This window comes from Glandiceps talaboti, chromosome 2 (assembly GCF_964340395.1).
Source record: "Glandiceps talaboti chromosome 2, keGlaTala1.1, whole genome shotgun sequence".
NCBI classification, from domain to species: Eukaryota; Metazoa; Hemichordata; class Enteropneusta; family Spengelidae; genus Glandiceps; species Glandiceps talaboti.
In genome coordinates this window covers 33494526-33518350 of record NC_135550.1, presented here as the reverse complement: position 1 = coordinate 33518350, position 23825 = coordinate 33494526, and the positions used below count along the sequence as shown (strand labels likewise).

Below are 23825 nucleotides of genomic sequence, written 5' to 3'. Positions count from 1 at the left end.
CAAATATTTGTTGACTGTCTATACGGGGTCATGGGTCACTTATTACAAGTCGGTGGATTGGTCCAAATGACTTGAGTGAAACAGAACAATGTTTCCGATTGGCTTACCGTATATCATGTGACCAAACACATCATGGCGGCTGCCTCGAGTGGTAAGTGATTGCTTTCACTGTCGGGTTGTTGTGTGTACGAGTGGGGTGTTAGTACTTCCCTTTCTGTATTCTATCTCTTGATTTAGGTTATGTAAGAAATGTATTGCCTGCGATCGCAACTTTAGACCCATTAAATCACGTCAATCGCATTGCATAAGTGTTTATTTATTTATTAATCTTTCATATACAGACATCATTTCAGTGCATTATTAGCACTGTTCTCTCAATGGAACCTGTTGCAAGATTACGTACACAGAAAAAAAAATCACAAGTTAAACTTGTTGTAGTTGTACTTGCCAAGTTGTAGACCTAGACGATGCGAAAAATGAGCGGCACAAAAATGAGTTAAACTTGTCATTACCATTATACAATGTACATGAATCTACAACCCCTCGTAGAATGGAAATAAAAAGTTTAAATTCAAATGTATTTTTTAGCATCAAGTATTTTTAAGCACCAGTGTTTAATTTTCTGTACACTTTATGAATATGTAGATGGAAAAGGTAGGATGTCTAACATAGTAACCATGGACAGGCATTGGGGAAGCATACCTTCAGCAGCTGAGAAGCATGATGAAGCTGAAGAATCTACTTCACAGCATTATGATCAAGATGTGAATAAAAAAGGTGGGTCTGATCATCTCTATTAAATATTATACATCTATGTAGGTGTTATCTAACATAACCAAAGAAAATGACACTGAAGTTTGTGAAATAAAGTTTGCGTATGGTGAGACCCTCATATTCAGAGTGCACTTTGATATAGTCAATGGTGTACAACCAATAATATGATAATAACATATTTTTGTTGCCATTATGCATTTTTTTAAAAATACACCAGGAAAATGACATCCATTATGATGTCATCGGACAAAAACAATGAAAATGACACTTGTGAAATCAAGTGTTGAGGTAATAAAGTGAGTCCATCACATTCAGAGTGTACTGTTGATAAATTTAGATACAGTTTGAGGTAGCAACTTTCAAAAAAAGACTTCATTAGTTACTAGAAGATGAGCAAAATATTGGCAAATTTTCATAATTTTCATTCCTGACTACATGTACTTTACTGTTACAAATATAGGAAATGATCAAATGTCAGACACAGTAACAATGGACAATCATACAGCAGCTAAAAAGTATGATATGGCTGGAGGAGCTATTGCTCGAACACCTGAGGAAATCATGATAAAACGCATAGCAAACAGCAATGCCAGGATCAAAAACCAACAAAGAGGTGAGCCTGACCTGACTGAAGACGAGAAAATATCAATTGTGACAGGCATACTCAAAGACAAACCAAACATTTTTCTGGAGCGGTTTGGCAACTTCATGGCCCAAGAAGACCTGAGTTTATTTGAAAATTTGAAAAGTGACTATGAGATTCAGTTCCACTTGAAAGAAATAAAGAAACATCTTGACAGCAAGAAAAACAAAACTAAAGTCAGAAATAGGCGATACGAAGCAATGAAAAAATTAGTAAATGATGGTAGCTATTTCAGTGAAGATTCCATGCGTGAAAGAGATCCACTCATGTATGAACATTATGTTGGTCAATATTTGACTAAAGAAGAAACTGAAGCACAACAGAAAAAGATTGATGCTGCTGATTTGAAGTTTTCTACCATTTTAATGGATTTTATGGATAGGAAAGCCATTGAAGAACATCTGAATTACCAGAAACAAGAGGAGGATGACATGATGGAAGAGGAGGAGGAAGATACTGACAGTGAAGGTAAGAACTACAGAAAAACAAATTAGAACAAACAATGTATGAAATTTGTAGTCATATCAAAATGTAATAATTTTGTCACAAAGTTTTTCATTTCTTTCATTATATTTTGAACAGTGCATGATGTCATTATTTCGTAAACATAAAAAATGTATGATCCTTGGTATTGTTGAATACACCATTTGATTTTGAAGTCTCCAAAATTCCACATTTTGTTAAATTTCAAAGATTCTTTTACTTTAAACCTTAATCATTGAGGAGTGCAAGGAAATAAAGGAATGTCTAATTACAGGTACTAGTAAAAATTAGTCAAATTATGTTTTGTGTGTACCCAGGTGATCAACAGGAAATGGAGGACACAACACAGGAGAAAAATGATGGCAAAAATGATGGCAATGATTCAGAAGAACTTTCAGAAGAGGATGAGGCAGAGGTTGTCCTTAGCATTAGTAGTAGTAAACCTACACCAGCTTCTGCAGAAGAAAAAGCAATGTTGCGACATGAATTCATGCGTAACATGCAACTAAGATTCCTTGAGGGCAAAGACAGAGACTTTAACTACTCTAGTATTGATGATAATGTTGAGTATGATTCATTAGATATAAGGCAACATGATGAGGAAGAGAAATACTTTGATGATGAACAGCCAACTACAGTTGGAGTTGATGCAAGTAGTGATGAAGGCAGTTCACAGATGAATCAAGTACCGTATGTGCATGGAAAGGACAGTGATGTAGATTACGATGAAATGGACTTTGATGACTGTGATGTGATAGATCACACTGACAGGTAGTAGATACACAGATACAAGGAGGCTTTTGTTATTTGACTGATCAATCATTGCCAAAAAGAAAGGCATGAAAGAGAACATGTATACTCTTATGTAGAAAATCAAAATAATTGAATTACCAAGAAACATGAACTTAGTCATGGAAGTGTAAGAAATGTATCTGACCGTGAAATGATACTGGGAAAAGGTACCGTTTTCTTTGACAGCAGAATTTGGCTACAGCATCATGTTGTTTGTACGAAAATAACAATGTTGTAACACAACTTATCAAAAGAAGCTGCCATTTATTGGGAAAATATCATATAAATGTGCTTGTACTATGAGTTAAGCTAGTAAAGATGAATCTTGTCTCTATTACATTGTAGGATTGACTTACACAAATTAGTGGTAATAAAACACAAAATCCAGTGACTAGTAAAAAAAACATATAATATGTGATAAAACCTGTAGTACATTTTTAAGCATTGAATTTTAAAAAATTAAAACCTTTTCAATGTATGAGTTAACTTTGTCATTTAGATAAATGACTGATGTTCGTTTGTGTTGACAAGTGTGTCCACTAATGAAAGATGGCTTTTGGTGTGGGTCAAAAAATGTGCCAGTGACGTACCACAACTGAACAGAGTATGTGGTAATTTATAAAAAAATGTGTCTCCATATATACCAATCTATCCCAGTTATTACCTATGCAATATACATCATCATTTTATTGTTGCTATGGGCAGTATCTTAGTTGTATGGTGACTATGTGTCAATTTTGTAATGTCTATTCACTTGCCTAACCATCCCTGTTATCTTTGAAATGTACATGTACACCATCATTTGACTGTTACTATGGGCATGGTCTTGTAGACATATTTTTATACATCTTTTGAATGTTTACTCACTAGCCTACCCAATGATGTTACCATTGCAAATATATTGGCATTTAGCTGTTGCTGTTGAAGTAACGCTTCTACAAACACCCCCACCAAATCTCAGCCACACCTACCAAGTATTTTTTGAGATATGACTTTTTAATCAAAAGTCACATTTTTAGCCCTGATTTACACATCACTGATAGATAATAATGCACTGAAATAATTCTTCATCTTTACACCCCTAGAAACATCCCAACCAAATTGCAACCCAATCTTCCTAGTAATTTACCAAAAAGATAAATCTTTATGTCTAATTTGCATATCACTAATGGTGATCTCACAACTCTAAGAACATCCCCACCAAATTTTAGACCAGTCCAACAAGTTGTTTTCATGTACATATCTGCTCAATTTATTCATTGTTAATGAGGTACTAATGATAATGATGACATACTAATCTATCCTCACAACTACAATCTCTGTGGAACAAGTTAAATCATGTATGCAGCTCTTTAGGAAATGGCCTAAATTGTGTGCGATTGAGTAGTTTTCAATTACCACAGTAACAGTTGTAATCTGCACATTCCATGACTCATCTTGTATGTATATCATAACATTCAGGAGGCCACCCAGAGAGGTCAATACCCTGCAACTGTAGATACCTTAGCTTAGATACCACCATCATCACTTTGCACGGTTTTCCAGGACACGTGTATCATGCATTCCTGATATTCATATACTAAAACATCAAGGGCATTGTGTGGAGATCCTAGATCTCAGACAGATGTCAGGAGACCAAAATTCTATTTCCCAACATTTTATTTAGATACCTTTCTGTTCCACTTTTGAAAATTGTTCACATGCATTACATGGAGGAATAATTAAAATACAATACAGCCAACCTGTATGGATGTTTGAGTAGAGTGTTTATTGCCACCTGATTATAAACACTCAATCAAACTGAATGAGTTAAGTATCTGCAATTCATTAGGCTAAATCTTTCAAGGTCGTGAATGAAATAAACATGACAAAATTTACAGAGCATTTCTAAATATAGTTTAAAAATCAAAACATCTAGTCACTTAGGAGATAGGTTTCACATCAAAAAAAGCTCATTACAAGGGCAAAGAATAACACACTGAATTTAATAATACACATCTGTTCCAAGATATAACATTGTAATCAGTTGTAAAGTTGATACAGATGGAGTAATGAGTTTGTTAAATACAGCTGAACCTGAGTCACTTCACAGACTGAAGTCATCGCACAGACTGATAGTCACTTCACACACTGAAGTCATCGCACAGACTGAAGTCACCTTCTCAGCTCAGACTGATAGTCACTTCAGACTGATAGTCACAAGCAGGTATAGCACAACTCAGATAAGCTTGACTCATCAATGCTTGATTGAACACATCTGATGTATGGTGACCCTTAGCTAGCTGGCAGTGTTAAGTCCAATAGTTCCTCTAAATCTTGAAGTGGAGATAAAACTATATCAACATATAGCTGTTAATGTACCATATTATACAGACTAGCTGGAATGTTTCTATACTAATATTTCAGTGTTTGAAGTCCACAGTACTGGTTTGTAGGCAACATAACCTATCTGAAGTTTAGAACTTTACTTGGAAAGCATTATAAACATGGTAAATGGATGCCACTCATGTCTATCATAATTGTAGTGATGGGAATGTATGCAAAACACTTTTAAACAATCTGAACACAAAGGCCAGTCACACAGTTTTTTGTTTGGTGTTCTTCTCAAAAACTATTCATCATTTTGTTTGTTTATTGGTAAATCATTGTAAATAATTATGCCACTATCAAGTAGTAGTTGTTGTTTGTTAGCAAATAGCTCTGTGTTCAGGATTATAAAACAACCACTACAATGGTATGACCCTGCTTGAAAATATTCATGTGCCATTATTAGAAACAACACTGTAACAGCTGCGTCAGTATTGACACCAAGTTTTATTTTCCTATACATGTACAGTTTGACTGGAGTGACACAGATGGCATGTATTGACTAGACAAGTCTGATCAAATATTTAGTTCATATTTAATATCCCTCTCTGAGGGAAACAATGATGTTTAAAGTAGTGATGATAAATTTCCAACTAAAAAGAAATCTTTTCTTAATGATTTGACGTTACTGCATTATAGCCACTTGTTTTGCACATACCATCAGTCTGATATCCATAACCATACACTATCAAGAGAGTCCTCTACGTTGTAGCATTGAGAGCTACTTGAAGTTCACATTACAACTTACATCCGTTTTAAATAATAATAACACCTGCATGCATAAACCTAAGTTGAAGTATTCCTATAGATACAAAGGATTTATTCTCAGCTGGTCATATGTAATTTGGAGTGTCTATGCCATGATTTGTATTACAAATAAAAATACACTTAAATATTCTTTTTTAAATAATTTATATTGACTTGTAGATGGTAGGATTTCATAATTCCATAACATCAATCATAAAGCAGCAAATATTCATGACACAAGGGTAGTGTCACTAATAGTCCAAAGGATTAGAAGTTACAAGGCCCCTTATGTCATCTGTTTTCTGTCTTCAAAATGAGTCATAATATACAGGGAATAATAGCTAACTAAATGTGTTGCTATGGTTACAGTAGAAATACTCAAGTCATGTATTGCTGTCATTTGACAGACAGATCCACACAACTAGTCTTGTTGACACTGCTTTTGTTGGAAGACTGAATACTCACACTTTGGTGGTGGTGGTGGAAATCTGGACAGTCACAGACTGACAAAAAGAGCAAAATACATCAATTTGGTGGTGTCCAAAAATGAAAAATACATCAGTGTGACTGTAAAGTCAGTGTGAAACTGTAATCTCAGTGTGACTATGTAAAGTCAGTGTGAATTGTAATCTAAGTGTGACTAAAGTCGGTGTGAAACTGTAATATGTGTGACTGTAAAGTCAGTGTGAGACGAATCTCAGTATGACTGCAAAGTCAGTATGAAACTGTAATGTGTGACTGTAAAGTCAGTGTGAGACTAATCTCAGTGTGACTGTAAAGTCAGTGTGAAACTAATCTCAGTATGACTGCAAAGTCGGTGTGAAACTAATCTTAGTATGACTAAAGTCAGTGTGAAACTAATCTTAGTATGACTAAAGTCAGTGTGAAACTAATCTCAGTATGACTGCAAAGTCGGTGTGAAACTAATCTCAGTGTGACTAGTCAGTGTGAGACTAATCTTAGTATGACTAAAGTCAGTGTGAAACTAATCTCAGTGTGACTGCAAAGTCAGTGTGAAACTAATCTCAGTATGACTGCAAAGTCAGTGTGAAACTAATCTCAGTGTGACTGTAAAGTCAGTGTGAAACTAATCTCAGTGTGACTGTAAAGTCAGTGTGAAACTAATCTCAGTATGACTGTAAAGTCAGTGTGAAATTAATCTCAGTGTGACTGTAAAGTCAGTGTGAAACTAATCTCAGTATGACTGCAAAGTCAGTGTGAAACTAATCTCAGTATGACTGTAAAGTCAATGTGAAACTAATCTCAGTATGACTGTAAAGTCAATGTGAAACTAATCTCAGTATGACTGCAAAGTCAGTGTGAAACTAATCTCAGTGTGACTGTAAAGTCAATGTGAAACTAATCTCAGTATGACTGCAAAGTCAGTGTGAAACTAATCTCAGTATGACTGTAAAGTCAGTGTGAAACTAATCTCAGTATGACTGTAAAGTCAGTGTGAAACTAATCTCAGTATGACTGTAAAGTCAGTGTGAAATTAATCTCAGTGTGACTGTAAAGTCAGTGTGAAACTAATTTCAGTATGACTGCAAAGTCAGTGTGAAACTAATCTCAGTATGACTGTAAAGTCAATGTGAAACTAATCTCAGTATGACTGTAAAGTCAATGTGAAACTAATCTCAGTATGACTAAAGTCAGTGTGAAACTAATCTCAGTATGACTGTAAAGTCAGTGTGAGACTAATCTCAGTATGACTGTAAAGTCAGTGTGAAACTAATCTCAGTATGACTTGTAAAGTCAGTGTGAGACTGTAATCTCAGTATGACTGCAAAATCAGTGAGAAACTGTAATCAGTGTTACTGTACAGTCAGTGTGAAACTGTAATCTGCATGACTGTAAAGTCAGGGTGAAACTAATCTCAGTGTGACTGCAAAGTCAGTGTGAAAGTAATCTCAGTGTGACTGTAAAGTCAGTGTGAGACTAATCTCAGTGTGATTTTGTAAAGTCAGTGTGAAACTGCAATTCATCTAATTGCAACTATGTAAAGTCAGTGTATCTAAGTGTGACCATAAAAGTGTGAAACTGCTGTGTATCGAAGTATGACTGTAAACGATCATGTCAATATGACAAAGTAAGGTCAATTGTGACCTTGCAAGGTCATACTGACCTTTTAATCTCAACATCACTTTGCAAGGTCACTGTGAACTTGTAAGGTCAGTATGACTAAAGTTTGTGTGATCTTGACAGTCAGTGTGATCTCATAAGGTCAGTATGACTAAAGTGTGTGTGATCTTGACAGTCAGTGTGATCTCATAAGGTCAGTATGACTAAAGTGTGTGTGATCTTGACAGTCAGTGTGACCTTATAAGGTCAGTATGACTAAAGTGTGTGTGTGATCTTGACAGTCAGTGTGATCTTATAAGGTCAGTATGACTAAAGTGTGTGTGATCTTGACAGTCAGTGTGACCTTATAAGGTCAGTATGACTGAAGTGTGTGTGATCTTATAAGGTCAGTATGACTAAAGTGTGTGTGTGATCTTGACAGTCAGTGTGACCTTTTAAGGTCAGTATGACTAAACTGTGTGTGATCTTGACAGTCAGTGTGACCTTATAAGGTCAGTATGACTAAAGTGTGTGTGATCTTGACAGTCAGTGTGACCGTATAAGTTCAGTATGACTAAAGTGTGTGTATGATTTTGACAGTTAGTGTGACCTTATAAGGTCAGTATGACTAAAGTGTGTGTGATCTTGACAGTAAGTGTGACCGTATAAGTTCAGTATGACTAAAGTGTGTGTATGATCTTGACAGTTAGTGTGACCTTATAAGGTCAGTATGACTAAAGTGTGTGTGATCTTGACAGTTAGTGTGACCTTATAAGGTCAGTATGACTAAAGTGTGTGTGATCTTGACAGTCAGTGTGACCTTATAAGGTCAGTATGACTGTAAAGGGTGTGTGATCTTGACAGTCAGTGTGATCTTATAAGGTCAGTATGACTGTAAAGTGTGTGTGATCTTGACAGTTAGTGTGACCGTATAAGGTCAGTATGGCCATGTAAAGTAAGTGTTACCTTGTAGGGTCAGCATGAACATGTAAAGTGAGTGTGACCTTGTAAATTTAGTATGACTTTACAGGGTCGAATGACCTTGATATGTTGGCATGACCCTGTTCACTTCAAGAGAACTTATCAAGATCGACATCATCAGTATTTTGAGATTCATACATTTGCAGAATACACTAATCATCATTATAAAGCATACTCAGTCTCCACTATTGTTTGGCTTCACATTTCACATAGTTGGCATAAATAAAAGTTAAACCTTCTCGTGTTCCTTTCTTCAAAGGTTTGAGTAAAAGTTGTAAACTTTCCATTCAAACATTACATTTGTTGAAGAAAAAAATACATTTTGGAACTTGTATTGTAATACAACATATTTTTGAATGACTAACATACACTCTGTATATGCCTATTTCTCTGTATGTCTGTCTGTCTGTCTGTCTGTCTGTCTGTCTCTGTCTGTGTCTCTCTCTCTTGCTCACTAGTGGTCTGTCTTTTTGTTTTAGATTACCTTTATTGCATTATTCATTGCTTAAATGCAATTCGATTACAACAAATAAATATTCTATTATAAATAATTGAAGATATTATACATGAGCCATGTCATAATTATAACAATATACTTTGATTATCCACAAGTCTGTTCCTCTGTATAATACTTGTCTTCATTGATCTAAAAGCACTAGTTGCTAGTTTAATATGCAGCTGTAATTAAATAAATGTAACTGTAAATTAACACTTCAGGAGTAAATAGAAATTAATGTTGGGATTTCTTTCCTTCAATAAATAACAAAATATGTACTTCACATACTCAACAGTGAGATGGAAATACATACAAAGGTGCAAATGTGGCATAGCCATTTAGTTTAGCAATAATTATAAACATGTACATCTTGTTTTCCATAGGCTATGGCAGAGAGTCATACTGGATATGAATAGCACCAAAGAAGCTTGGCCCCCAAGACCCTTATTATAATATTCATAATCATCCATTTTGAGGGAAACATGGTAGCTTTCAGACTTGACAATACACAGTTTAACTTTGAGTGGTAATGGTATATATCTGCCTTGTTGTAGATTAGTGCATCATTGTATAACCACTCATCTCTTAAGGCCAACTGTAAAACACTCATCTCTTAAGGCCAACTGTAAAACCACTCATCTCTTTAGGCCAACTGTAAAACACTCATCTCTTTAGGCCAACTGTAAAACACTCATCTGTTTAGGCCAACTGTAAAACACTCATCTCTTTAGGCCAACTGTAAAACCACTCATCTCTTTAGGCCAACTGTAAAACACTTGCTGATTGTTCATTACCCCAGCACAAAAATAAGGTTGTGGCTTGCAAGAGTATATATCATTTGTTTTATGAATTTGACTTCAATAGTTACATATTAAATAGTAAAAACTCCCTCAAAACTGACTGAAGTAGCCACATGAAAATACTGATAAATTACACAAATGGTCAAAATAGTGTATACACTTCAAAACCCTTCCATCAAAAGCCAAAGTGTAAACTGAAAACCATTATGTTTCCCCAGGGAACTGATATGAAAAGGTACAAGGTCAGAGGTCAGGTAAGCACCATAGATTATTTGAAGAAACAATGTCTTGGTGCTTTGAAGGTCTATTTTAATATTTCAGCTATGAATGTGAAAATTTACTAGTGAACTTTTTCTACACTGAGAGTTATGGTGTCTCCATAACATTCATTTAGAAGCTTTGATCATTATGATCTTCAAACAATCACAGTAAAATTTGACACTGGCTGTGTGCACAGATAGCTTTGGCAAGTAACTTGTAATGATTTAATAAATACTAATTCAGATATGATATGAGAGGATATGATTAAAAGTGGTTCTCATGCACAACATTATCATATTGCACCTGTACAATACTTAAGGTTTGTTTTCAATAATAAGTGCAAATAATAAGAGTAGTATTGAACAGTAGTGAAATAAACACAATCAAAGGCAGGTTCATTGTATATAGTACAATACAATGTAATGTCTGGGAAATCTAGTGAAAGATCTAAAAAGTTAACACATGTTTATAGAGGTAAACATTTGGATCTATAATACATATGATGAGGAGTCCATCTTTAACTACAAAAATACAATGACAATTATGGATACCTATATAGAGGAGGTGAACCTGATCTGAAGTGTCTTTAATCTTCAAAATACAAAAGAAATTAACTCAGCTTGCCAAATGAATTATATATGTTGTTAAATTTGTGTCAAGGAATATTCAGTCATACATACATAATGTACTGTATTTCATCCATCACAAAACATACATACTGTTTCCAACCATTCACAGTTGGTATTCACAATATGGAGTTATCAAAGTGTTAAAAAGTTAAAATGAGACATTCCATTTCAGTCTAGGTATGGTCAAGCTGGGTCACTTTTGTATATGAAATGTTCACAAAAAATGTTAGTCTTTATATCAGTGTGTTGTGTCTTCTACTACTTTCCCTGGATGATGATGTACCATTTCTGGATCTGCTGGAAGGTCTCTCTGGCTCTGGTTCCTTTATACTTTGTTGTAAGGCCACTGGTGTCAGCCATTCCTGTGGTAGACAACGTTCCACAAAAGGCATACAGGAACTGACATAGGCTAATCTATTCACCCAGGGTGGAATTTCTTTACCAACTAGTATCTGAGGAAAACAACAAACAATTAAAATCTAAATAACTTACATAGATCTAGTCACCCATGATGGGATTTCTTTCTTGACTTTCTACATTCCATGGCAGAAAACACAAAACAACTGAAAATTGACAAACTTAGATCTATTCACAAGGGTAGGATTTCTTATACCACTAATAATGATGGAATACAACAAAGTTTAACAATTAATTGACATATCTTTGATCTACTGACTAAGTAGAAATATTTCTTTACTAATATATAAAAGTAAACAACAAGATCTGAAAATCAAAATATCTTTCATGGTAGGATTTCTTTCTTGAAAATTCACATGTTGAGATGTGAATCAGTAGTAAAGTCATGAAATGAACAGGATATAAGAAGATTTGATGGCTGCAGACAGGAAATGTAACTCTTATCAAAATGTTGTCACTTGGTTCTCAATGAGGTATATAATATACACACAATCATCCCCCCAAAAATAATCTTGCTTGGTAGCACGATACATTTAGATGATGATTTGCCTTCACTACTGCTGAACTTTATACAAGATATCTGACTGACCTTTGCAAGTTCTGAAGTAAAATGGTTGCAGTTTTTGTTTATCAGATGATATTGATCTCCTTTGAAAGCTTTTCCCAATTCTTCTACAATTAATTTCACTTCATTTGATGTAAAATCTGTTCGACCTAAAAGTAAAGATTCTCTGACAGAATGAAAGAAGATATTGTTAGTCAAAATGAATACAATGTTTTTCTAAAAAGTTGTAGTCTGGGAGATTTAACAGGGCAAATATTTTCAAAATTAACACTTATTAATGATGTAACATGTAAAGCTTAAATCAAAAGTTGTCCGAGAAAATTAATATGGGCATACATTATACATACGTATGTACGTACGTATGTACGTACATACGTACATACATACATACGTACGTACGTACATACATACATACATACATAATGTACACACATGTACACACACACACACACACACACACACACACACACACACACACACACACATACACACACACACTTTGTGCTAAAGAATGACTGAACTACCTCAATGTTTGGTTGTGCTAAAAATTCTGATAGTTACTACAATTTATTTGATTTGCATAGATGACTAATCATGCAATTATGATAATCCAATGTTTTTCATGTGTTAAGAAATTACCATATGCCTGGCCCCTTAACCATGCGTTGTGCACTCTCATTTCAATAATCTGACAATGATATCTCAACCAAACAGACTATAGGTAACTTCCCTTTATTATTGTGTTTCAAAATAATCAATTCAGATTGTTTCAAATTGTGGAATTGTATCTGAGCACAATTTCAAATTATACCATTTTTTTTCAATGAATAGTCTCATGTCTAGATACGCCATGGATGAGATGTTTGCTGTCAATCTAAAGTGCAAAAAATCATTAAGTCAATCCACATGGCCTTGTAACTCTTCATTTTCTTCCAACCTGAACACTCACCATGCATCATTGCATATATCTATCATAAAGAATTAAATGCAAATGAAAGAACTGCTATTCTTAGACTCTATCTCCCACTTGTGGGATTTCGCTTTTTCTATAAACTAAGTTAGGCCTGCATCACTGAGCTGCAAGGATGTGTTGTTTGATGTGTTGTAATTCTGTACACAATCTGTATCGTTCTAAGACTTGACAAATACAACATGACAGCTTAGAGTATACGAATCAATGGCAACTATGGAAACATGTGCCACCTCCAATTTATTGCCATGGATAGCGAAATAATTCAACTTATACATTTCAAGGCTATTTCAGTTTCCTACAGGTTCAACTAATAGAATACAATAGAATAGAATCTTGATTGCATCTGTTAAGAAAACTACCTTTCTTCATTGGACTTTCTGCAATAAATGTTTTTAATAATACAGCCCCATTTACCATTTAAACGTCAATATCCAAACATGTATGACAGTTGTTGAATTATGCAGTAAATATTGACTTTTGACAACAAATATGGCCACCATTTGATCAAATTGCATAGTCCATGAAACAACTGATGTGTATATGTCTCAATCGATATATGTCACCTCTGTGCCAGGTTTGATTCATATAGGATATTGAATGTCAGAGAAATAGACAGACAAATGCACACACGCATGGATGGACAAAGCCCATTGTAATCCCATTGTAATATTAGTCCTTTCAGAGCAAGGACATTTCTGTATATAAATGCTACATTCTGTTGACCTTTACTTATGACTGCATCATTACAATATAAAAATAGAACATGAGAGAAAAACTCAAGGCATGACCTGGATTGAATGAGTCATCTGGTAATCTGCAAATATACAATGTATTTACCCTGCTATGCAGCTATGTGTCAAGGCTAGGTTGACTATGTATAATATGGTTTCATGGCTTTAGTGTCCTTGTCTCAATAAAATGTACACACTGTTGATGATGTTCCTTACATAAAACACTAAATTTGATGTTGGTATTGACTTAGCTGGATCTCTAGAGAAGATTCACTCTTTGTGAAATTCTTTGCCATTTTAATACCCCTGTAGTGTTGCATACTGATCACTGTGTACATGTACATGTACATTACATATTGTTATTGCTTAGGTGAGGGACATACCAATAGTTATTAAAGAGTTCTGACAACTACTCTACTCAATCCAACTCCCCCCCCCCCCCCCCCCCCATACTTCTTCAATTTTATAACAATGAGATACTGGATTAAATACTAGTAATCTGCATATCATGCAGTGAAGATTACAGTAAATTAAACAATGCTGTTACTTCAAATGGAAATTCATCTGTGTTGGTAAACCACAGTATTCAATTTGAACTTTTGTTCAGGAAAATTTTCAAGTTGTGTTTGGAACAAAAGTTCAAATTGAATACAATGTTGTTACTTATACATAATGAAAAAAATATTTCGTTGTTGGAAAATTCTACTAACTAGCAGACTGTATTTTTCTCAATCTATGGAGTAATATTCCACTAGCAGACTAGACATACTTGTCTCAACCTACAGAGTAATTCTACAAGCAGACTGTACTTTTCTCAACCTACAGAGTAATTCTACTAGCAGGCTCTACTTTTCTCAACCTACAGAGTAATTCTACTAGCAGACTGTACTTTTCTCAACCTATAGAGTAATTCTACTAGCAGACTGTACTTTTCTCAACCTACAGAGTAATTCTACTAGCAGGCTCTACTTTTCTCAACCTACAGAGTAATTCTACTAGCAGACTGTACTTTTCTCAACATATAGTGTAATTCTACTAGCAGACTACTTTTCTCAACCTATAGAGTAATTCTACTAGCAGACTGTACTTTTCTCAACCTATAGAGTAATTCTACTAGCAGACTGTACTTTTCTCAACCTATAGAGTAATTCTACTAGCAGACTGTACTTTTCTCAACCTATAGAGTAATTCTACTAGCAGACTGTACTTTTCTCAACCTACAGAGTAATTCTACTAGCAGACTGTACTTTTCTCAACATATAGTGTAATTCTACTAGCAGACTACTTTTCTCAACCTACAGAGTAATTCTACTAGCAGGCTCTACTTTTCTCAACCTACAGAGTAATTCTACTAGCAGACTGTACTTTTCTCAACATATAGTGTAATTCTACTAGCAGACTACTTTTCTCAACCTACAGAGTAATTCTACTAGCAGACTGTACTTTTCTCAACCTATAGAGTAATTCTACTAGCAGACTGTACTTTTCTCAACCTAAAGAGTAATTCTACTAGCAGACTGTACTTTTCTCAACCAACAGAGTAATTCTACTAGCAGACTGTACTTTTCTCAACCTACAGAGTAATTCTACTAGCAGACTGTACTTTTCTCAACATATAGTGTAATTCTACTAGCAGACTACTTTTCTCAACCTACAGAGTAATTCTACTAGCAGACTGTACTTTTCTCAACATATAGTGTAATTCTACTAGCAGGCTCTACTTTTCTCAACCTACAGTGTAATTCTACGAGCAGACTGTACTTTTCTCAACCTATAGAGTAATTCTACTAGCAGACTGTACTTTTCTCAACCAACAGAGTAATTCTACTAGCAGACTGTACTTTTCTCAACCTATAGAGTAATTCTACTAGCAGACTGTACTTTTCTCAACCAACAGAGTAATTCTACTAGCAGACTGTACTTTTCTCAACCTAAAGAGTAATTCTACAAGCAGACTGTACTTTTCTCAACCTATAGAGTAATTCTACTAGCAGACTGTACTTTTCTCAACCAACAGAGTAATTCTACAAGCAGACTGTACTTTTCTCAACCTAAAGAGTAATTCTACTAGCAGACTGTACTTTTCTCAACCTAAAGAGTAATTCTACTAGCAGACTGTACTTTTCTCAACATATAGTGTAATTCTACTAGCAGACTACTTTTCTCAACCTAAAGAGTAATTCTACTAGCAGACTGCACTTTTCTCAACCTATAGAGTAATTCTACTAGCAGACTGTACTTTTCTCAACCTATAGAGTAATTCTACTAGCAGACTGTACTTTTCTCAACCAACAGAGTAATTCTACAAGCAGACTGTACTTTTCTCAACCAACAGAGTAATTCTACTAGCAGACTGTACTTTTCTCAACCTAAAGAGTAATTCTACTAGCAGACTGCATTTTTCACTACCTATTGAGTACTTTGAAAGACATGACTGTTGACACAACAGTACTTGTTCAGAAGTGAGCACCTATTCACAGCTAACACTATCAATACACCAAATGGTTATTCATGTGAATATAATTTAAACCATGAGGAGCAATAGACTGTCATGTGACCCTGTGAAGGTAGGGTCATCTACAGTACTGTAAACTTTACATAGTGATAATGCCTGCATAAAGTACAGTATACAAATTACCTGTATCAGCTAAACTTGTTGAGTCAACTTATTCAATTCCCGTGTATCTATTTCTATGTGTTATAATGTCATTGTTCAGTTTATGTTTACATTATGTACCCTAATCTAGCAACAATGGATCCTACCTATTTGTAAACCAATTTTTAAAAATAATTAATTTAAGGGTCACTTTCTCAGTTCTTCAACATATAAACTTTTTGTGGCTTCATCGCAAGGAAATAAACCTGGCCAAGCCATGATGAAATTTCAGCATTGCCAGAGTTGCTGGTACTATTCAAGAAAATTTGCTCTGTACATAGCACAGTATACATATAGCATCCGGTCTGTGTGACATTTATAGTTCTATGAGGCATTTCCATTTACATAACATTATAATATTATTTTAGTCCAGAGTATGCATAATATAGATGAAATTCAAAGAATGATTCAATAAAATAAACAATGAATGTTTGTTCAATGCATGTTGTCCATGAAATGCCGTGGAGTCAAATTTGCCATCCATTTTAAAACTTTGTGTGATAAATACATTATTGAAATCTGTGAGCTCTATACATTACTTCAATGTACTTCTCAGTGAAAATTTATCAATTTCTCTCCATATCACAATTATTTGTTCTAAACCTAGTCATTGAATTACTACTTTGCAACAATGTCAGTTCATATAAACTTTGTAACAATGTGTAATGTCATTACTGGGGTCGTCGCACTCTGCGACAGTTCACGCTGCTTGCAGCACGTGATTTCTGGAAGAATGGCAAGCTTTTCAAAATAACCGATCCCATGGCAAACACGTCACTTGACATACATCACACAATCCATTTTGATGGCAGCACTTCTATTTTGTACATGTAACATGTGCTATATGAGAACCCAGCATTCTGAAGTTATCCTAATGATGGCGACCAAAATGATAGACACGCAACTTTGTCTGGAACATTGTGCAAATAAGTTGACCACGCAAGAATGCGTTCAAATATAGTACTTCGATGCTATTTTAATATTAAATATAAAATCTTGAAAAATTGCAGTTCTAGTACAAAATTCAGTTTTATTCATCTTTTAAGTTCTCGACACGAAATTCCTTGCATGAAAATGAATTCCCAGGTGACATATAGCCTTGATATTGGAGTACTATATTTGAAAGCATTCTTGCATTGTCAACTTATTTGCACAATGTTCCAAGCAAAGTTGCATCGTGCTGATCATATCCTTGCACCTCAGGCATATAATCCAATATCAAGGCAATAATATATATTACTACTAGGTTTTGAGTGCATGATCCACCCAATCCCCTCCACCTGCGATATTCAATAGGAGTTTAGCTGGTATAATACCACGGTGTGCCTGTTTGATCAATATGATCTGGTTTGAGTGTGAATGCGAACGTACTATCTGTGTAAATAGAAATAGGATGTAGTTGTACACTGAATATCATCAAGTCATCACCACTTGTACCTCAATGTACAGATACAGAAACTATTTTCACCAAGGACAGAGTTAATATAACAGTTTTAAAAATTGTATAATTACTCTGTAATTGGAAGGTCAACATATCAAATTCAAATTTACATGAGTTAGTGCATACCCTAAGCATGGTGGCCAGTCAATTTACATGAGTTAGAGCATACCCTAAGCATGGTGGCCAGTCAATTTATCATTCAACAAGTCTTTGTAGAAGACACAATACACAAACCCATGAAATACTTTACTTCTATGTGACTGAATGGAGGCATGATTTAAAAGAATTTGGTGGCAACAAATAAATACTACAAAGTGTCTGATAATGCAGGAAATTGCTGAATTTTGATGACTGAACCTGAAAATCAGAGTCAAGGTCACAGGTCAATATCTCAAAAGAAAGTTTATGGGGGTAGACACTTGAATGTAGTATCTATGTATTAATGTTTTTCAGTTATGTGGTAAATCATTATTGTTGCCGGCTACCATTGAGTAAAAAGTGATATGAACACCAAAAATAATGCATGTGTACGTTTATCAGGTTCTGCGTTAAAAGACATGATCTACATGTAAAAGACATTAGCTGCTACAAAGTGTCTGCAGTATGCAAGTAATAGCTTAATTTTGAAGGGCAAAGGTCACTCATACAAGAAAGCTTGCATGTGATTATATGGGGTAAAATAGTGATTTTTACTACAAATATGGCTGCCATTCAGTAAAAATTACATGAGCACCAAAGGTCAAGGTCTCAAAAGAAAGCTTGCATCTAATAATATGGGGGTAGACAACTTGAATGGAGTGTGTGTGTATTACGGCTTTGGGACCAAACAGTTGTCAATCAACTTGACGACAATGAGTCAAAATAAGCAAAAATAAAAATCCAGTCAGTGCATGTGTTCTATCATGTCTGTATCTGGTGAAATATCATTGTGATTGCTATTATGTCTAAAATAATAAACAGATCATATATTTACCATACCATTTACATGTGTGTACCATAACATGACATTCTATTTTCCATTTCACCTTTTACCAACAGAGATGTACTATTGGTATGTAAGGAAATCAGGACGTCAAAGTAAAGATATTTTTCCATTCCAAATAACACTAATGTACCACATATACTGTTACTTACTTAAATCTAAATTGTTCTCCTAGTTCCTCTTGTTGTTTAGGAGGTATTTCAAACACCCCTGTCATAGGAAATGGGTGACCACCATATGCATATTCTGTCACAAGAGACAAAATCAATATTTCATTATTTGACCATGTCTGCAGACTGCAGTATTGTAGTTTTGACACAAATATACTCCATCTGGAAATTCGATGGATTGTGAAATATACAAATTGACATGATTATTTAGGAGTACTGAAACATTTCACACACACACACACACACACACACACACACACACACACACACACACACACACACACACATATTTTTCCATGCCTATAGCACTTCTGAACCTAAGTGCAGTTGTTCTAAAAACAAAAGCTATCAGAGATTATAACACATAGTGTTCATATTAGCCTTCAGTGATTGGTTTAGATCATACCCCATGGTATGGACTACTGACCTGTAGTGACCTAAATTTACACAAAAGACACTATTTGCACTCTATTTTTCCTAGTATTCATGTAGCACAGATGTCAAGTTATCAGGGATATGCTTTGACTAAAGAAAGAATATGTGCCTGAGAGGCTGAGAACATATGTTATAAAACATTTATTGCCTGGCCCTATTCAGGCACTAGTAGTAGTAGTAGTAGTAGTAGTAGTAGTAGTAGTAGTAGTAGTAGTAGTAGTAGTAGTAGTAGTAGTAGTAGTAGTAGACATCTTATTACACCTCATGCTGTTAACAACTATTTCTACAGCTTTCAACCTCTTGAAATAGTTGCTACAAAACAACCCACATGGTAATAGATGTCTAATAATGCCCTTATAGCCGGAGGGTAAAGTGTGTACTATGATATTCTTGTATCATTATCTCAAAACAAATCATACATGACATTGTCCTTGTGTTTTTGTTGGAAATAATCTTTTTCTTTGGAAATCCTGATAGGTTATTCTAATTCTAAAATACAAATAACATGTTGCAGTTGGCCATCAAAGACCAATTCAATTGATACAATGTATTAGTGGTGTCATGTTATGATAAAATATGAATTTTAGATTAATTATTATCATCAATAAACTACTATAAATATATCATACAGCATAGCAATTCAGCCCTTTCTGTGAGTAGAATATGAATTTAGCATTGTGTAACTATATTTATGCTCATCCTTGCAAATTTATCATTTATGATAACTCTTTCTTCCCCTTGGATCATGACTCATAATTAAGAGTTTGAATGTTTCATTGATCTGGAGCTAATATCATAAATGGATAAAAAATACATGTATGTCTTAAATAAGAGATTAACGGTAATATAAATTCATACTTACCTCTACCAAAAATTTCTATTCCTGAATGAAAAACCCCAATGCCTAGAGATGATGTATATTCATTAGTCCAGAACTAAAACAGGAAAAGATGAAAAAGATGTGAGGTGTACCTTAATTCTCTTCAGGGAAAATCATGCAACACCTTCTGTAACACTGATTAAATGTATTACATAAATATACTTGAAAACAGCATTGTTGTAAAACCACAGGCCTCATTCTGACAGATGTACCATTGTCATAAAACTACAGGCCTCATTACCACACTGTCCAAGATGCACTGTCATTACATCAGTGGAAAAATTTGCTGTAGCTTACAAGAATTTGAAAATGTCAATTGTGGTTTAATCATTATTCAAAACTATCCAGTCAAAGACTTTGTTCAACAATTTTTTAGAGAGTAAATTATATGTAAATGCTGCTAGGAATGTTGTTTTGATCCATTCAATATACTTACTCATACTAATATACATTGTAAAAATAGCACCAATAGCATTGTAGCACAACTGTACAGCTTTTTTATTTGTTTATCTGGTTGTTTATCCAGCCCTGTTGTTACCTTTACCATATATGCCATCATTTGGCTGTTGCTATGAGCATGGTCTTGTCTATTTGCATTCACCTTTTGAATGTATATCCACCTGCATAACCATCCCTGTTGTTATCTTTACAATATCCTTCATCTTTTGACTGTTGCTATAGGTTTGGTCTTGTTGCTAGGCATATTTGCATAAGTTTATTAATGTTTATTACCTTACCTACCCATCCTTCTTGTTATCTTGTAATATGCATCATTTTACATTGCTAAGGGCCAGTTAAGTTTTGTCAATATATTTTGAACAAGTCATTGAGAATGACATAGTCCCCACTATGATTGGGTTTTAAGGAATTATCACTACTCTGATCATGCAACAACACTTGTGAACCTAAATCAAACAAACTTAGATATGTTGTGTCTGCTTGTTGGACATGGAACATGCCTACAACAATAAAGGATGGGTCGGGTATGGGGGATCGTATCACGACGAAAATGGATATGCACATGTATGTTATAGAACACTGTCCTAATACCAACTTTGAATGAGATCTGTTCAAGCATGTCTGAGTTGTGGCTTTGGACATAGAAAAATTGCAAACAAAATGGCTGCCAGATGGCCATATTGGATCATATCACAACAACAATGAATATGCACATGTATGTCATAGAACACTGTCCTATTACCAACTTTGAATGAGATCTGTTCAAGCATGTCCGAGTTATGGCTTTGGACATGGAAAATTCACAAACAAAATGGCTGCTAGGCGGCCATATTGGATCGTATCATGAAACAAATTGACGTGCATATGTATGCTATTGTATGTTGTCCCTGTACCAAGTTTGCAAAAAATCGGTCCAGGCATCTCCAAGAAACGGCTGCAGACGGACGGACGGATGGACGGACGGACGGAACCCAATCCATAAGTCCCCGTCCCGGACTTCGTCCGGCGGGGACTAACAATAACTGTAGAATAACACCTTCAGAAACATCCCCACCATGTTTCAGCCCCATTCCCATGTAGTTTTCAAGACATAAGTTTTTTAATAAAACTGAAATTGTTAGACCTAATTTGCATATCACTGATGGGATCATCATCATGTTATGAACATTCTTAATTTAAAAATTGTGTAGAAAGCGAGCATTCTAATTGTAAGTGTCTTTTCAAAAGATTTTTGTTAATATGGCCCATACAACATACATGACTAGTGTGTTCCTGTGGATTTTGATGAATGAGAAGGCTGACAAACTCTAAATATTCATTTCTACCATACACTGTACACTTTATGTACAACTATGTAAAATTAGAAGTTATCACCATTGTATTTATCAAATACAAAGTATGCAAGATTTTCAGTTCATATAATCATCCTGTGTTAAGCACTTGGATAGAAACCAATTTGTAGTCCCTGTCCTTCACCTCAATGAACAATGAACAGTACATGTTTCACAAGGACAAGGACTGTATAAATGTACAATTATTGACAATGTTACACACTGCTGAACTTTATCACAGAGTAAGTTAAGATTTCTACTCTGATGCTGGAAAATTGGACAACAAACTGAATTTTTATTTATAGACATGGCCACATGGTCTCGCTATCACTATCCATAGACCCACCAGGTGGAGGGTCTATGCACTATCTAAATCATGTTACATTCTTACTCAGCAACGGTACTTTTATCTATGCATACATGATCTTGTGACACTATTCAGCAAAAAATAACAATAAGTACAAAAATTTAGCACACTCGAAAAAGTATCCTGTGCCACAGGATGTTGTATCATGACTTACATATAACATATTTATACACGGATCAAATGTGACTATGAGTTTCTTTCACTTGACACAACCAAGTTTCTTTTTAACTCTCACTATGAACTTGCTTAAGTCTTCAGGCTTTTTCTTTTTTCTTTTTATTTCTTTTAATTGTCATAAATCTCATCAACACAGGCTATGGAAATTATGTTTTTGAAAAACACAAATTTGTTCTTTTTATAACCTGAGTGGGTGATTGTGAAACAGTCAAGTGAATATGTAGATGTAAGCCTTGGGAGATGACTAGTAACTGAGAAATAGAAAATAGAGTTGAAGACAACATTTTCCTTCAAAAGTGAATAACAAACTCAAAAACATGAGGATTATTAGACTTGAAACATCTCTCAAGGGATTGGTGCCAGTCTAATCTCACTAGGGAAGAAATACAAAGTTATTACAGTAACTGACAACCAGTCACGTTGACAGTATCACATTAGCCCATGATCTTATTCACGTGTCTCGATCAGGTTCTAGTATCAGGTGTTTTAAACTAATTTGTGTGATTTCATTTATTTGCCATACACGAAACTTTTAGACTCAGAGTGGCATCACTATGCAAACAGTCTGCTCCATACCGTAGTCGTGATTTGTTCCATTTATTGTTACAGTAATTGTAACTGTCACGTATTTATTAGTTCCTATGAATAATGGCAAACAATTAGAATCGACAGAAACGAATCGCCACATTCACAACTCTATCGGTTTACCTTCTTCCCTCGCTCTCAACATTCAAATACGGCGGTACATGTTTGTCAAAATGTCAAAAAATTGGTCTAATTAGATGAAAACTTACCATGTCATAAACATTCAAACGGACTGGTTGATTTGCCATTATTTTCTTTGATGAAACGCGACAATTTTGTCCGACAAAATACCGCCACAACAATAGAGGATGAGTGAGTCACACTAACACTGCCAACGTCCGTGTACGTTCCGATGCTTCTTCTTGCCACCCTACTTCCGGGTATCCTCGCTATTTTCCTGGGTCGAGCACTTTTAATTGCTTTAAAATCGATATCTACTAATCTCATGTACGAACTAGAAACATTTCAAAGGAAAGCTAATCTCTAAACGTATCTACAAGAGGCAAAATTACAGTAACTTTCCGGTTATCTAGTACGCTGCCACAGAGCTATTTGTTACGAACGAATCCTTATCGTACGCATCATGATCGCGCATAATGACGTCATATTTGATGACGTATGT

At 34.9% G+C, this 23825-nt stretch overlaps 2 protein-coding genes across 2 annotated transcripts; one reads left to right on the top strand and one right to left on the bottom strand.

The window, feature by feature from the left end:
- Positions 1-134: 134 nt before the first annotated feature.
- LOC144452836 (coiled-coil domain-containing protein 97-like) lies at positions 135-3329 on the top strand. The gene is made up of 4 exons (XM_078144017.1): positions 135-151; positions 646-777; positions 1235-1885; positions 2218-3329. Exons 2-4 carry the CDS (start codon positions 660-662, stop codon positions 2673-2675), a joined length of 1227 nt encoding a protein of 408 aa, XP_078000143.1. The 5' UTR covers positions 135-151; positions 646-659; the 3' UTR covers positions 2676-3329.
- Positions 3330-7571: 4242 nt separating this feature from the next.
- Positions 7572-23784, bottom strand: LOC144451158 (deubiquitinase DESI2-like). The gene is made up of 5 exons (XM_078141943.1): positions 23413-23784; positions 20267-20339; positions 18952-19045; positions 12041-12182; positions 7572-11486 (listed from the first exon to the last, which is right to left on the bottom strand). The coding sequence occupies exons 1-5, from the start codon at positions 23449-23451 to the stop codon at positions 11268-11270; spliced, it is 567 nt and encodes a 188-aa protein (XP_077998069.1). The 5' UTR covers positions 23452-23784; the 3' UTR covers positions 7572-11267.
- Positions 23785-23825: the final 41 nt, after the last annotated feature.